Source organism: Entelurus aequoreus, unplaced genomic scaffold (assembly GCF_033978785.1).
Source record: "Entelurus aequoreus isolate RoL-2023_Sb unplaced genomic scaffold, RoL_Eaeq_v1.1 HiC_scaffold_104, whole genome shotgun sequence".
Taxonomy (NCBI): domain Eukaryota; kingdom Metazoa; phylum Chordata; class Actinopteri; order Syngnathiformes; family Syngnathidae; genus Entelurus; species Entelurus aequoreus.
The window spans coordinates 19,098-33,881 of NW_026908036.1; the positions used below are offsets into that span (position 1 = coordinate 19,098).

A 14,784-nucleotide genomic window follows, 5' to 3' on the forward strand; every position below is an offset into this window, starting at 1 on the left:
GCGGACACGCAGGCCTTAATTGTAATTAACGCCAGAAATTGGGCCGGCGCAACTATGGACATTTTGAAGAGGCATTATTTAAACGCATTAAACATTGAAAAGGACAAGCTGACTCCTATAATTGGATACAATTGGAGGTCTTCCTTTTTTATCGCCTCCAACTGGGCCAAAAAGAAGTTTGGCACAAAGATGACTTTTGACACCCTACAACTGGCGGAGAGCCATATAGCCTCGCTGATGATGACACCCAAAGGCCACAACGAGCGAGCGGTTCCACCAGGACCGAGCGATGACGCCGGGACGACGAAGCCTGTCTCTGCATCCCAGAAACCTCAGGCCATGGTGGAGATTGGCGGCGAGTTCCCTCCTCCTGCCTGCTTGGCGCCGGCTGTTCTGATGACTCCACAAAGTTCCAGCACACACGCAGAAGCTTCCTGCTCCGCTCCTGTGACGCAAGACGACAGACGAAGGCGAGAACGCAGACGGCCCGTGAGTGACCTGAGACCGTGGAACATCGGACCCCGCGCGCCCCAGGTACAGAGTGCGACTTGTGGTTCACCCCCTCCCACCTGCAGGCGACCTGAGACGGAGAGGATGAGACGACCGAGTCCTGAGCGCACCGTTCCTCCTGACTACAGCTCGCTCACGCCCATCGTTGTCCAGCCAGCCACACATGTCGGTGCGGTGACTTGGAAGTCCCCCACTGACGGGCTGACACGCTGGTTCCGTAAATGGGCGGGCCCACCACACATGACCCATATATCGGGGGGATGTCTAAATGGGGTGCAAAATGTCTGACTTTGTGGGTGTTATCTGGTTGGCCTCCTTTGGGGACTTCCGGTGGGTTCTGCGTCTGGCGGGGCGTCGCCTTGGCGGGGAGTTGATGGACCGAGCACAAACCCCTCCCCCTCTCTCTCTCTCTCTCTCTCTCTCTCTCTCTCTATCGCTCTTTCTTTCTTAATCCCCCAAAAACCTAACTGGCCTGTGCCTCCTCTCCGTTGTATGGTGATGCCCTGCCTCGCGCGGGTCCCTCTGGGGTCTCTGTTGGGGGCTTGCCTTTGCTCCTCCTCCTGGGGCGCACCCCCACCCATCCATGTCCTGTATAAATCACACAGGCAAAAAATTGACAATTTTTTTGATGGACTACTGTCACTATTAGGCTACTTGTTGCATTTTGTCTTGGAGCCACAGAGATGCCAATTTTATATCCGTTGTAAAACTTGTTTCACAATTTTATAAGGGATGCATTCCTCTGTCACCTGGTTATGTGTCTTTTACAATGCACAAGCTAAGGTGTATTTTGTGCACAATGGGCTGCAGATAACTCTATCCTACCTCCACCCTGATCCTTATCCTAACCCTAACCTCACTAGGTTAGGGGCCTAAACCTACCCCACTATGGTAGGGGCCTAAACCTACCCCACTATGGTGTATGCCTAAAATCTAACCTTGTCATAACTTGTGAGACAATTTTTCAAGGAATAAGTATAAGGCTATTAATTATGCTGGATCACAATTAGGCGTGGAGGTAGGAGGTGTTCTGCCACCTAATTATGTCTTTCTATATTCCATTGGGATAGAGCATAATTTAAGGTGATCTACAATCATATTTTGATTAATATTTCAGTGAATATAGGTTGATTTGGCAGCTTTATTCAGAGGGACACGCAGTGCACTGTAATGACTGGTTTTGACCACCAGATGGCGCCAGCGATACACGCTTGGCATTCTAGCAACTGGGTATTTTCCACAGAGTGACACTAGCAGATCACATGTCTCCTGTTCAGCCAATGAGCTGCATACTATCCTTCAAGTCTCCTTCACTGTCTAACAAAGAATCAGAAGCTCCATAGTTATCGACGGCAGAAGTGCTCCTGTGACCTTGTGTAAGCTTCTTTAAATTTTCTTTGACACTATTTTTTTATGACATATCGTGCCTGATGAAGGTTTTACCGAAACGTTGCATCGATTTGTCATAGTTTATACATGTTTAATAAATAGTGCTATTTTTTGGAAATTTGGATTTTTCATTTTTCCTTTTCATCTGCCCATTGACACTTTAACAAACTACCTCCGATTCTGTTGCCTGCCTTATATTTGCATACAATGTCCGGGTTGTTGAAAAAGCAAGCCCCTCTTTTTATGGCTAGCAGCATTAGCAAAAGCCATGCGGTGCCACCATTTTGGCTTACTGCTGCTAGCGCCGGTGAAGATGGGCGTGGCCTCAACTATGAGTCACGCTACGGCGAATTAGCAGGCAACAACATCCAGAACGGAGATGGTCTCCAAGACTACCATTTCGGCCCTAAAATAAGAGGTATGCAAAACATTATCACAATGTTGCATCATCTTAAAAATGTTAACCAACATGAGCAACCACAAACTATTTCCAAAATGGCAAATACATTGGCCAACAGAATAAGGCCTGCATTAAACAATGCGGACACGCAGGCCTTAATTGTAATTAACGCCAGAAATTGGGCCGGCGCAACTATGGACATTTTGAAGAGGCATTATTTAAACGCATTAAACATTGAAAAGGACAAGCTGACTCCTATAATTGGATACAATTGGAGGTCTTCCTTTTTTATCGCCTCCAACTGGGCCAAAAAGAAGTTTGGCACAAAGATGACTTTTGACACCCTACAACTGGCGGAGAGCCATATAGCCTCGCTGATGATGACACCCAAAGGCCACAACGAGCGAGCGGTTCCACCAGGACCGAGCGATGACGCCGGGACGACGAAGCCTGTCTCTGCATCCCAGAAACCTCAGGCCATGGTGGAGATTGGCGGCGAGTTCCCTCCTCCTGCCTGCTTGGCGCCGGCTGTTCTGATGACTCCACAAAGTTCCAGCACACACGCAGAAGCTTCCTGCTCCGCTCCTGTGACGCAAGACGACAGACGAAGGCGAGAACGCAGACGGCCCGTGAGTGACCTGAGACCGTGGAACATCGGACCCCGCGCGCCCCAGGTACAGAGTGCGACTTGTGGTTCACCCCCTCCCACCTGCAGGCGACCTGAGACGGAGAGGATGAGACGACCGAGTCCTGAGCGCACCGTTCCTCCTGACTACAGCTCGCTCACGCCCATCGTTGTCCAGCCAGCCACACATGTCGGTGCGGTGACTTGGAAGTCCCCCACTGACGGGCTGACACGCTGGTTCCGTAAATGGGCGGGCCCACCACACATGACCCATATATCGGGGGGATGTCTAAATGGGGTGCAAAATGTCTGACTTTGTGGGTGTTATCTGGTTGGCCTCCTTTGGGGACTTCCGGTGGGTTCTGCGTCTGGCGGGGCGTCGCCTTGGCGGGGAGTTGATGGACCGAGCACAAACCCCTCCCCCTCTCTCTCTCTCTCTCTCTCTCTCTCTCTCTCTATCGCTCTTTCTTTCTTAATCCCCCAAAAACCTAACCCTAACCCTAACCCCTAACCCCTAACCCTAACCCTAACCCTAACCCTAACCCTAACCCTAACCCTAACCCTAACCCTAACCCTAACCCTAACCCTAACCCTAACCCTAACCCTAACCCTAACCCTAACCCTAACCCTAACCCTAACCCTAACCCACAGCCGCAGGGATTCTTTTCGAGTGTGTCTGCCACCACATTGAGCGCCCACAATGGGAGTTATGTCGGATGGGGTCCCGGGGGTCCTGCGTTTGGCGTGGGCGTCGCCTGACGGGTTGTAGACGGACAGTGCACACCCTTTGCCCCTCCCCCTTACCCTAACCCTAACCCTAACCACAAACCTAACCCTAACCCTAACCCTAACCCTAACCCTAACCCTAACCCTAACCCTAACCCTAACCCTAACCCTAACCCCTAACCCCTAACCCTAACCCTAACCCTAACCCTAACCCTAACCCTAACCCTAACCCTAACCCTACCCTAACCCTAACCCTAACCCTAACCCTAACCCTAACCCTAACCCTAACCCTAACCCTAACCCTAACCCTAACCCTAACCCACCCTAACCCTAACCCTAACCCTAACCCTAACCCTAACCCTAACCCTAACCCTAACCCTAACCCTAACCCTAACCCTAACCCTAACCCTAACCCTAACCCTAACCCTAACCCCTAACCCCTAACCCTAACCCTAACCCTAACCCTAACCCTAACCCTAACCCTAACCCTAACCCTAACCCTAACCCTAACTCCTCCAGCTTCTCGACATCAACCTCAGGAGGAACGACTTTGAGTTCAATGGCCGGTTCTTTCTACAGATCAAGGGCACGGCCATGGGCAAAAAGTTTGCTCCGGCCTATGCTAACATCTTCATGGCAGAATGGGAGACCTCTGCCCTTGCTGCCTGCGCAATCAGGCCCCTCCATTATTTCAGGTATTTGGATGATATCTGGGGGGTGTGGACTCATTCCATGGAGGAATTTGAGGGGTTCCGCCACACCCTGAATACCCACAACCCCAGTATCACCATTAAGTCCACCACCAGCCCCACGTCAGTGGACTTCCTGGACACTACCACCTTCAAGGGTCCGGATTTCACCTCCACTCACCATTTGGACATTAAGGTGTTTTTTAAAGAGACGGATACCCATGCCCTCCTCCACAAAACCAGCTTCCACCCCCGACACACCTACGCGGGATTGGTGAAGTCCCAGCTGCTGAGGTTCCACCGGATCTGCACCAGGCGGGAGGACTTTGTAACGGCCATGGGAGCCCAGTTCACGGCCCTGAGGAAGAGAGGGTATTCCAGATCCTTCCTCAGGAGACAGTTCAGGTGCTTCCTGGACCAGAAGAAGCCTCCCCCTGGTAAACACATGATCCCCCTCATTACAACCTTCTCGCCTGCGGCGGTACAGGTTTCCAGAAGGGTCAAGGGTAACTTTTGTACCTTTGTGGAGAAAAGCGGCAAACTGAAGGACTATTATCTGGTCTCGGCCTACCGCAAAAATCCCAGCCTGGGTGATCTGCTTGTCAGGGCTCGGATCAGTTCCACCGGAGATCCGCCCTCGGCCCGGAGCAGCGCTCCCTTGCGGAACATCCCTTGGCTGGTCAATCGCCACAGCGGTAAGGTCTTCCGGCCGCTGTGCAGAGGAGACGGGCAGGTCAAAAATTGCGTGTATGTTATCCTCTGCCAGCGTTGCCGTGCTATGTATGTTGGTGAAACGGGTAACACCATCGCCACCCGTTTCCACCAACATAAATATAACATTGTCCGGCAGAAGAACACCACCACCTACCTTGTCCAACACTTTATCCGGCACGGGTGGGCTTCTGTCCGGGCGTGTGTGGTCCAAGCCAACTCCAGATGGAGTGCCGCCCAACGGAGGCGGGCGGAAGGCCTCTGGATCCACAGACTGGGTACTAGACACCCGGGGGGGCTCAATGAGACGTGAGTGCGAGCCCGCTGGGCCATAGACGGACCGTGCACACCCTTCTTATTCTTTTTTTTCGCTCTTTTCTATCGCCCCACCCCCACCCTTAGCCCTAACCCTAACCAACTCTCTTTCTCTATGCCTAACCCTAACCAACTCTTTTTCTTTATGCCTAACCCTAACCCTAACTCTAAACCTAACCCTAACCCTAACCCTAACCCTAACCCCAACCCCAACCCTAACCCGCCTGTGCCTCTGGTCCACTCACGGCTCGCGCTCTGCCTTGTGGGCCCACCTGGGCCATTGGTGTACACACAAACAACAAAAACAACATCATATTATTCCCACTTACCCTACTTACCTGCATTGTACAGCTACTTACCTGGGTATTCGGACATTCCGGCGCTGGGGGGGCCCTGGATGTCCCAGCACTCCTACGAGGACCTGCAAAAAAATACAAAAAACATCTTAAAAAATCACAAAAAACCTCAAAAATTCACAAAAACACATTAAAAAACCTGAAAAACTTCCTAAAAACATTGTTGGACCTGTTCGGACTCCATAAAGGAGCCATACTTACCTTGGTCCACGGCTTGGTTCACTGTGCAACTAATAGTGAATTTTTCTAACCTTTTTTTTATATATGGTATAGTATATATCTGTATATGTGGACATAATTGTACATATATATATATATATATATATATATATATAATTTTTTTTATTATATTTTATTATTGATCTTTATTTTAATTCACTATTATAAGCAATTCTATAGGGGTTAATTGTGCTTGGGGCCACACATTCCTGCAGTCACGTGGTTTATCAGTGGAGATTTTTGGCTTTGCAAAAATAATTCCTTATTTTCTGCCAGCCATGACTCCACCCCACCTCTCGCAGCCAATGGCCTCACTTGCCATCGAACCACCAGAGGAGCAACAGCTCACGAAATTGCACGAACAAGCCGATTTTCACACTCATTCAGTTAGACAAGTCTTACGCCTGAAGAAGGTACAGAGAGTACCGAAACGTTGCGAAACAAGACTTGCATTTATCACAAATTTACACTATTTTACCTCCTTTTCTCCCATTTTCCCTCTTTCCCTTTAATTCGGTGCCGTGGCGAGCTGGTCTCCCACGAGGCGAAAAGTCCGTTGACAATTCGCTTACTTACGTTCAGTTTTACAACCCTAAGTTTCTTAGCTAGTTAGTTCAACCCCTTTCCTTGGGGATTTTTTATCGTTCTTCGCAGAACCGCCCTTAGTTGTTTGTTAATTTGTTTTTTTGTCGAGAGTGCTTCGCATTCTCGGCCATCTTGAGACATCCGGTCCGGGCGGAAGTGCGCCACACAGCGGGCGGAAGCTCGCCGGTTTTCTCTTGTTTCACTTTATATATATATATTTATTATTTCCCATACAATTTTAATTTCTATTTCACCCTACTTACCTTAGTCCCTAATATAATTTTAGCCTACCCACCTTATTCTAATCACCAAAATAACGCATTTTCCAAAAAATGACGGCGTGGGAGGACGAGGAATGGCACCAGGTCCGTCCGCGCGGACGGAAACAGTGCCAGCAGCGCGAGATGGTTCCGCGTTCCCGATCCCCGCATCATAACGACCGCCATTACGGCCAAAACACACAATTTTCCGGCCGTTTTCAGCACCTAACATATGCTGAAGTGACTCGAGGTTGGCCTCATGATCACGATCATTGTTGCGGCGGCCATGGCCGCCCCCAAGGGGACACGCGTCGCCGTGATCATGACGCGCGGCACCGTGATCATGACGCGCGTCACCGTGATCATGACGCGCGTCACCGTGAGCATGACGCGCGTCACCGTGATCGCGACGCGCATCACCGTGATCGCGACGCGCGTGACCGTAATCATGGCGCGCGTGACCGTGATCGTGGCGCGCGTGACCGGGATCATGACGCGCGTGACCGGGATCATGACGCTCGTGACCGGGATCATGACACGCGTGGCCGGGATCTTGACGCGCGTCGCCGGGATCATGACGCGCGTCACCGGGATCATAACGCGCGTGAGATACGAGACAGCGCCCCACAGTGGCGAAACTACGACACTGCACGCCAAAATAATAACACATTTTTCAGAGGCTTCCAACCGCAACATCCCAATTTTCCGGCAGATGACATGCCCCGCCAAAACAGGGGAAATTTCCACCCTACCCATGATAACCCTCCCTATCCCAGGGGGACTCATAGGGCAAATCATAGGGGTAACAAACAACACAAAACAGCACGGGGAAAACGCCGCAAAGAAAGAACAGCCAAGATTAACCAGGCACATCCCCCCAGGGCATCTTCTCCTGACAATCTGGACCCCGACTTTAGCTCCATAGCTAGAATTATGTACAACATCATTAAAGTGGTACATCATCTAAAAAACGTCAGCAAGGAACAACAACCACTTACCATCACTAGGATGGAACTTGCTTTGACGACGGGAATCAGACCAGCTGTTACCAACCCCGACACAGAAGACCGGATAAAGGGTAATGCAAAAAATTGGGCACATTCTACAATTATAATTCTTAGGGAACATTACCATAAAACACTGCAATCAGAAGCTGATAAACTGGGGGAATTTATTTCACACAATTGGGAAGCCCCATTCAAAGTGGCCTCGGCGTGGGCCAAGACACACCTAGGGCGCAGGCTGACGACTGAGACGCTCCAGCAGGCCCAGTCTCAGGTGGACTCGGTCTTGGTTGACACCCGGGCCGTTGAGGAGGTGTTGCCCCCAGCGCGGCGCCGACGTACCGAGCCTCGAGCGGACTCGGACTCGTTGGACAACCGCGTTGTCATGGAGGTGGTGCACCCCTCGCTGCCCCCGCCGGTCATTCTACCAACTGCCGCTGCACACGCCACGGTGTCCACCATGACCGACCCCATTACCAGGGAGTGGTCCCCTGAGGTGGAGCAGGATCGGGACCCGCGTGGACGGGTGACTCCGGTCCCTTTCCCGGTCTTGTCGCCTTCCTCTCCGGCTACCGAACCATCTGTGGCCCAGAGAGCAACGCGACCTCGCAAGCCGTGCAGCAGACCTGCCGACGACGCTATCGTCGAGGCACCTTTGGTCCGGCCGCATGGGCCGCGATCGCGGGTCGGTGCTGAGATCGGGGTCCTCCCGGTGGTCTCCGACACGCCGCCTCGCCCGGCTCCACCTGTTGAACACAGTGCGTTGATTTTGATACATGGGGATGAGAATGTGCGGGGGACTCCTGACCAGCCAGAGACGGACCAACACTTACCTGAGCAGTCGGGGTCGCCCACACGGGATCAGTCTTCCCCGGACACGCCTCCACCCTGGTACCTACTCTACCCTGAGCGGTCACAGGAACCCCTCCCGGACCCGCCCATCCCGGACGCGCCTCCTCCGGACACGCCTCCTCCGGACGCGCCTCTTCCGGACACGCCTCTTCCGGACACGCCTCTTCCGGACACGCCCCTCCCGGACACGCCCCTCTTGGACCTACCCGTCCCGGATCCACTCCTCCCGGGCGTGCCCCTCCCGGAGACGTCCGTCCCAGACAGGCCTGTCCTGGGTCTGAGAACCCCAAGTTGGGCCCAACTGTTTTCTGGAAGCCAGAAAAAAACAAAAACAGTCACTTCGACTTCACAGCCGACAGAAGACAATAGTACGGCGCAGGTTACCACGCCTACGAGTCCGAGCACTGCCAGAAAGCCCACTGTGCACATCAACTCGGATCGAAAAATGATGGATTGGCACCTGTCTGTCAGCAGGAAGGTCGTGGTGATCGGGGACTCTAACCTCAAGCACCTCCCAGCCTTTCGTCACCAGGACATCCAGATCGACAGCTACCCGGGGGCCAGATTTCTCCATGCAGAGGCCATCCTGAAAAAAACAGCAGTTAGTCCTGAGGTTGAGAAGGTGGTCTTAGCATTCGGTATCAATAATAGGGAACAAAAACCCAAGGTTACCACCTTCAAACAGCTCCGGAGGGCCCTTAAAGCGGCCAAAACGACCTTCCCTAATGCCGAAGTCTTCATCCCCCTCCTCAATTTCTCGGAATCCCTGCCCGAGGAACACAAGGACAACCTCCGGCTGATTAACAATTACATCCAAACCCGCCTCCAATTCTTCCCGGCACTCGCCGACGACGATTTTGAAACGGGGAGGGACAAGATCCATTGGACAAAGGACACAGCCAAGAACATGATGAGGCACTGGTATCACTGTTTAAACTTGACCTCCCCAAAAGCCCGACCTTTCGGGGGGGAAACATAAACACAAACAAAAACATCGTAAATTTATCAAAAAATTTCCTACTTACCTCATCGCAGCATTCCCTCCTCGACAAGGGCCTCAGTTTCGTCCCGTCCACCAGCCTCAGTCCAGAGTGGCACCATCAAGTAAAATTCGACCTGCAGGAATATCATAGAAGTGTCAAAACTGCGGTTTTCTATGAAAAGCAAGAGTCTCTTGGGCCGCGACCTTTCACCCCGAGGTCCGATTGGGAGCCCTCACCGGGACTGCTTCCTCCAGAGGTCCAAACGCTGGTCCTGGCGGACGAACACCCGTCGCTCCTATCGGGCTGCGCCCTCGCGGTCGCGCCCAACCTGACGCGGGACGAAACAGAGGCCCTGCATAGCCTGAAAAACAACAGGAACATAATTATTAAGCCGGCAGACAAGGGTAGCGCAGTGGTCATCATGGATAGGTCTCAATATGTCTGGGAGGGCACCAGACAATTGAGTGACACCACCTACTACCAACCATTGGCCACGCCCATTTACCCACAAACGATCCCTATGGTCGAAAACATAGTCAAAAATTTAATGAAAAAACGATTCATTAACCACAAACAAAAGACTTACCTCTTGGGCGAATCGGAGCCCCGCCCCCGTAGGTTCTACTTGCTCCCCAAGATCCACAAGGAACGACACAAGTGGAGCCGACCCTACGAGATACCCCCGGGCAGGCCCATTGTGTCCGACTGCGGCAGTGAAACCTACAGGACGGCGGCGTTTATAGATTACTTTTTGACCCCACTCTCCATTAAACACGAGAGTTATCTTAAGGACACATATGACTTTATTGACAAAATTAAAAATTTGATCATTCCCCAAGAGGCAATCTTGTTTACCATTGATATTGATAGTTTGTACACGAATATTGACATTGACCAGGGCATCCAAGCCGTCAAAAACATTTTTTATAAATACCGAGATGTTAGCAGGCCCGAGAAGGAACTCCTCCAGCTTCTCGACATCAACCTCAGGAGGAACGACTTTGAGTTCAATGGCCGGTTCTTTCTACAGATCAAGGGCACGGCCATGGGCAAAAAGTTTGCTCCGGCCTATGCTAACATCTTCATGGCAGAATGGGAGACCTCTGCCCTTGCTGCCTGCGCAATCAGGCCCCTCCATTATTTCAGGTATTTGGATGATATCTGGGGGGTGTGGACTCATTCCATGGAGGAATTTGAGGGGTTCCGCCACACCCTGAATACCCACAACCCCAGTATCACCATTAAGTCCACCACCAGCCCCACGTCAGTGGACTTCCTGGACACTACCACCTTCAAGGGTCCGGATTTCACCTCCACTCACCATTTGGACATTAAGGTGTTTTTTAAAGAGACGGATACCCATGCCCTCCTCCACAAAACCAGCTTCCACCCCCGACACACCTACGCGGGATTGGTGAAGTCCCAGCTGCTGAGGTTCCACCGGATCTGCACCAGGCGGGAGGACTTTGTAACGGCCATGGGAGCCCAGTTCACGGCCCTGAGGAAGAGAGGGTATTCCAGATCCTTCCTCAGGAGACAGTTCAGGTGCTTCCTGGACCAGAAGAAGCCTCCCCCTGGTAAACACATGATCCCCCTCATTACAACCTTCTCGCCTGCGGCGGTACAGGTTTCCAGAAGGGTCAAGGGTAACTTTTGTACCTTTGTGGAGAAAAGCGGCAAACTGAAGGACTATTATCTGGTCTCGGCCTACCGCAAAAATCCCAGCCTGGGTGATCTGCTTGTCAGGGCTCGGATCAGTTCCACCGGAGATCCGCCCTCGGCCCGGAGCAGCGCTCCCTTGCGGAACATCCCTTGGCTGGTCAATCGCCACAGCGGTAAGGTCTTCCGGCCGCTGTGCAGAGGAGACGGGCAGGTCAAAAATTGCGTGTATGTTATCCTCTGCCAGCGTTGCCGTGCTATGTATGTTGGTGAAACGGGTAACACCATCGCCACCCGTTTCCACCAACATAAATATAACATTGTCCGGCAGAAGAACACCACCACCTACCTTGTCCAACACTTTATCCGGCACGGGTGGGCTTCTGTCCGGGCGTGTGTGGTCCAAGCCAACTCCAGATGGAGTGCCGCCCAACGGAGGCGGGCGGAAGGCCTCTGGATCCACAGACTGGGTACTAGACACCCGGGGGGGCTCAATGAGACGTGAGTGCGAGCCCGCTGGGCCATAGACGGACCGTGCACACCCTTCTTATTCTTTTTTTTCGCTCTTTTCTATCGCCCCACCCCCACCCTTAGCCCTAACCCTAACCAACTCTCTTTCTCTATGCCTAACCCTAACCAACTCTTTTTCTTTATGCCTAACCCTAACCCTAACTCTAAACCTAACCCTAACCCTAACCCTAACCCTAACCCCAACCCCAACCCTAACCCGCCTGTGCCTCTGGTCCACTCACGGCTCGCGCTCTGCCTTGTGGGCCCACCTGGGCCATTGGTGTACACACAAACAACAAAAACAACATCATATTATTCCCACTTACCCTACTTACCTGCATTGTACAGCTACTTACCTGGGTATTCGGACATTCCGGCGCTGGGGGGGCCCTGGATGTCCCAGCACTCCTACGAGGACCTGCAAAAAAATACAAAAAACATCTTAAAAAATCACAAAAAACCTCAAAAATTCACAAAAACACATTAAAAAACCTGAAAAACTTCCTAAAAACATTGTTGGACCTGTTCGGACTCCATAAAGGAGCCATACTTACCTTGGTCCACGGCTTGGTTCACTGTGCAACTAATAGTGAATTTTTCTAACCTTTTTTTTATATATGGTATAGTATATATCTGTATATGTGGACATAATTGTACATATATATATATATTATATATATATATATAATTTTTTTTATTATATTTTATTATTGATCTTTATTTTAATTCACTATTATAAGCAATTCTATAGGGGTTAATTGTGCTTGGGGCCACACATTCCTGCAGTCACGTGGTTTATCAGTGGAGATTTTTGGCTTTGCAAAAATAATTCCTTATTTTCTGCCAGCCATGACTCCACCCCACCTCTCGCAGCCAATGGCCTCACTTGCCATCGAACCACCAGAGGAGCAACAGCTCACGAAATTGCACGAACAAGCCGATTTTCACACTCATTCAGTTAGACAAGTCTTACGCCTGAAGAAGGTACAGAGAGTACCGAAACGTTGCGAAACAAGACTTGCATTTATCACAAATTTACACTATTTTACCTCCTTTTCTCCCATTTTCCCTCTTTCCCTTTAATTCGGTGCCGTGGCGAGCTGGTCTCCCACGAGGCGAAAAGTCCGTTGACAATTCGCTTACTTACGTTCAGTTTTACAACCCTAAGTTTCTTAGCTAGTTAGTTCAACCCCTTTCCTTGGGGATTTTTTTATCGTTCTTCGCAGAACCGCCCTTAGTTGTTTGTTAATTTGTTTTTTTGTCGAGAGTGCTTCGCATTCTCGGCCATCTTGAGACATCCGGTCCGGGCGGAAGTGCGCCACACAGCGGGCGGAAGCTCGCCGGTTTTCTCTTGTTTCACTTTATATATATATATTTATTATTTCCCATACAATTTTAATTTCTATTTCACCCTACTTACCTTAGTCCCTAATATAATTTTAGCCTACCCACCTTATTCTAATCACCAAAATAACGCATTTTCCAAAAAATGACGGCGTGGGAGGACGAGGAATGGCACCAGGTCCGTCCGCGCGGACGGAAACAGTGCCAGCAGCGCGAGATGGTTCGCGTTCCCGATCCCCGCATCATAACGACCGCCATTACGGCCAAAACACACAATTTTCCGGCCGTTTCAGCACCTAACATATGCTGAAGTGACTCGAGGTTGGCCTCATGATCACGATCATTGTTGCGGGCGGCCATGGCCGCCCCCAAGGGGACACGCGTCGCCGTGATCATGACGCGCGGCACCTTGTGATCATGACGCGCGTCACCGTGATCATGACGCGCGTCACCGTGAGCATGACGCGCGTCACCGTGATCGCGACGCGCATCACCGTGATCGCGACGCGCGTGACCGTAATCATGGCGCGCGTGACCGTGATCGTGGCGCGCGTGACCGGGATCATGACGCGCGTGACCGGGATCATGACGCTCGTGACCGGGATCATGACACGCGTGGCCGGGATCTTGACGCGCGTCGCCGGGATCATGACGCGCGTCACCGGATCATAACGCGCGTGAGATACGAGACAGCGCCCCACAGTGGCGAAACTACGACACTGCACGCCAAAATAATAACACATTTTTCAGAGGCTTCCCAACCGCAACATCCCAATTTTCCGGCAGATGACATGCCCCGCCAAAACAGGGGAAATTTCCACCTACCCATGATAACCCTCCCTATCCCAGGGGACTCATAGGGCAAATCATAGGGGTAACAAACAACACAAAACAGCACGGGGAAAACGCCGCAAAGAAAGAACAGCCAAGATTAACCAGGGCACATCCCCCCAGGGCATCTTCTCCTGACAATCTGGACCCCGACTTTAGCTCCATAGCTAGAATTATGTACAACATCATTAAAGTGGTACATCATCTAAAAAACGTCAGCAAGGAACAACAACCACTTACCATCACTAGGATGGAACTTGCTTTGACGACGGGAATCAGACCAGCTGTTACCAACCCCGACACAGAAGACCGGATAAAGGGTAATGCAAAAAATTGGGCACATTCTACAATTATAATTCTTAGGGAACATTACCATAAAACACTGCAATCAGAAGCTGATAAACTGGGGGAATTTATTTCACACAATTGGGAAGCCCCATTCAAAGTGGCCTCGGCGTGGGCCAAGACACACCTAGGGCGCAGGCTGACGACTGAGACGCTCCAGCAGGCCCAGTCTCAGGTGGACTCGGTCTTGGTTGACACCCGGGCCGTTGAGGAGGTGTTGCCCCCAGCGCGGCGCCGACGTACCGAGCCTCGAGCGGGACTCGGACTCGTTGGACAACCGCGTTGTCATGGAGGTGGTGCACCCCTCGCTGCCCCCGCCGGTCATTCTACCAACTGCCGCTGCACACGCCACGGTGTCCACCATGACCGACCCCCATTACCAGGGAGTGGTCCCCTGAGGTGGAGCAGGATCGGGACCCGCGTGGACGGGTGACTCCGGTCCCTTTCCCGGTCTTGTCGCCTTCCTCTCCG

At 51.6% G+C, this 14,784-nt stretch overlaps 2 protein-coding genes across 2 annotated transcripts; both read right to left on the minus strand.

Annotated features, from left to right (window-relative positions):
• Nucleotides 1-4,168: 4,168 nt before the first annotated feature.
• On the minus strand, nt 4,169-7,130 carry LOC133645452 (uncharacterized). Its single transcript, XM_062040285.1, has 5 exons — nt 7,016-7,130; nt 5,725-5,786; nt 5,586-5,637; nt 5,208-5,401; nt 4,169-5,051 (listed from the first exon to the last, which is right to left on the minus strand). The coding sequence occupies exons 1-5, from the start codon at nt 7,128-7,130 to the stop codon at nt 4,464-4,466; spliced, it is 1,011 nt and encodes a 336-aa protein (XP_061896269.1). The 3' UTR covers nt 4,169-4,463.
• Nucleotides 7,131-7,432: 302 nt separating this feature from the next.
• LOC133645453 (uncharacterized) lies at nt 7,433-13,533 on the minus strand. Its single transcript, XM_062040287.1, has 5 exons — nt 13,434-13,533; nt 12,150-12,211; nt 12,011-12,062; nt 11,633-11,826; nt 7,433-11,476 (listed from the first exon to the last, which is right to left on the minus strand). The coding sequence occupies exons 1-5, from the start codon at nt 13,531-13,533 to the stop codon at nt 10,889-10,891; spliced, it is 996 nt and encodes a 331-aa protein (XP_061896271.1). The 3' UTR covers nt 7,433-10,888.
• Between the last annotated feature and the right edge of the window lie 1,251 nt (nt 13,534-14,784).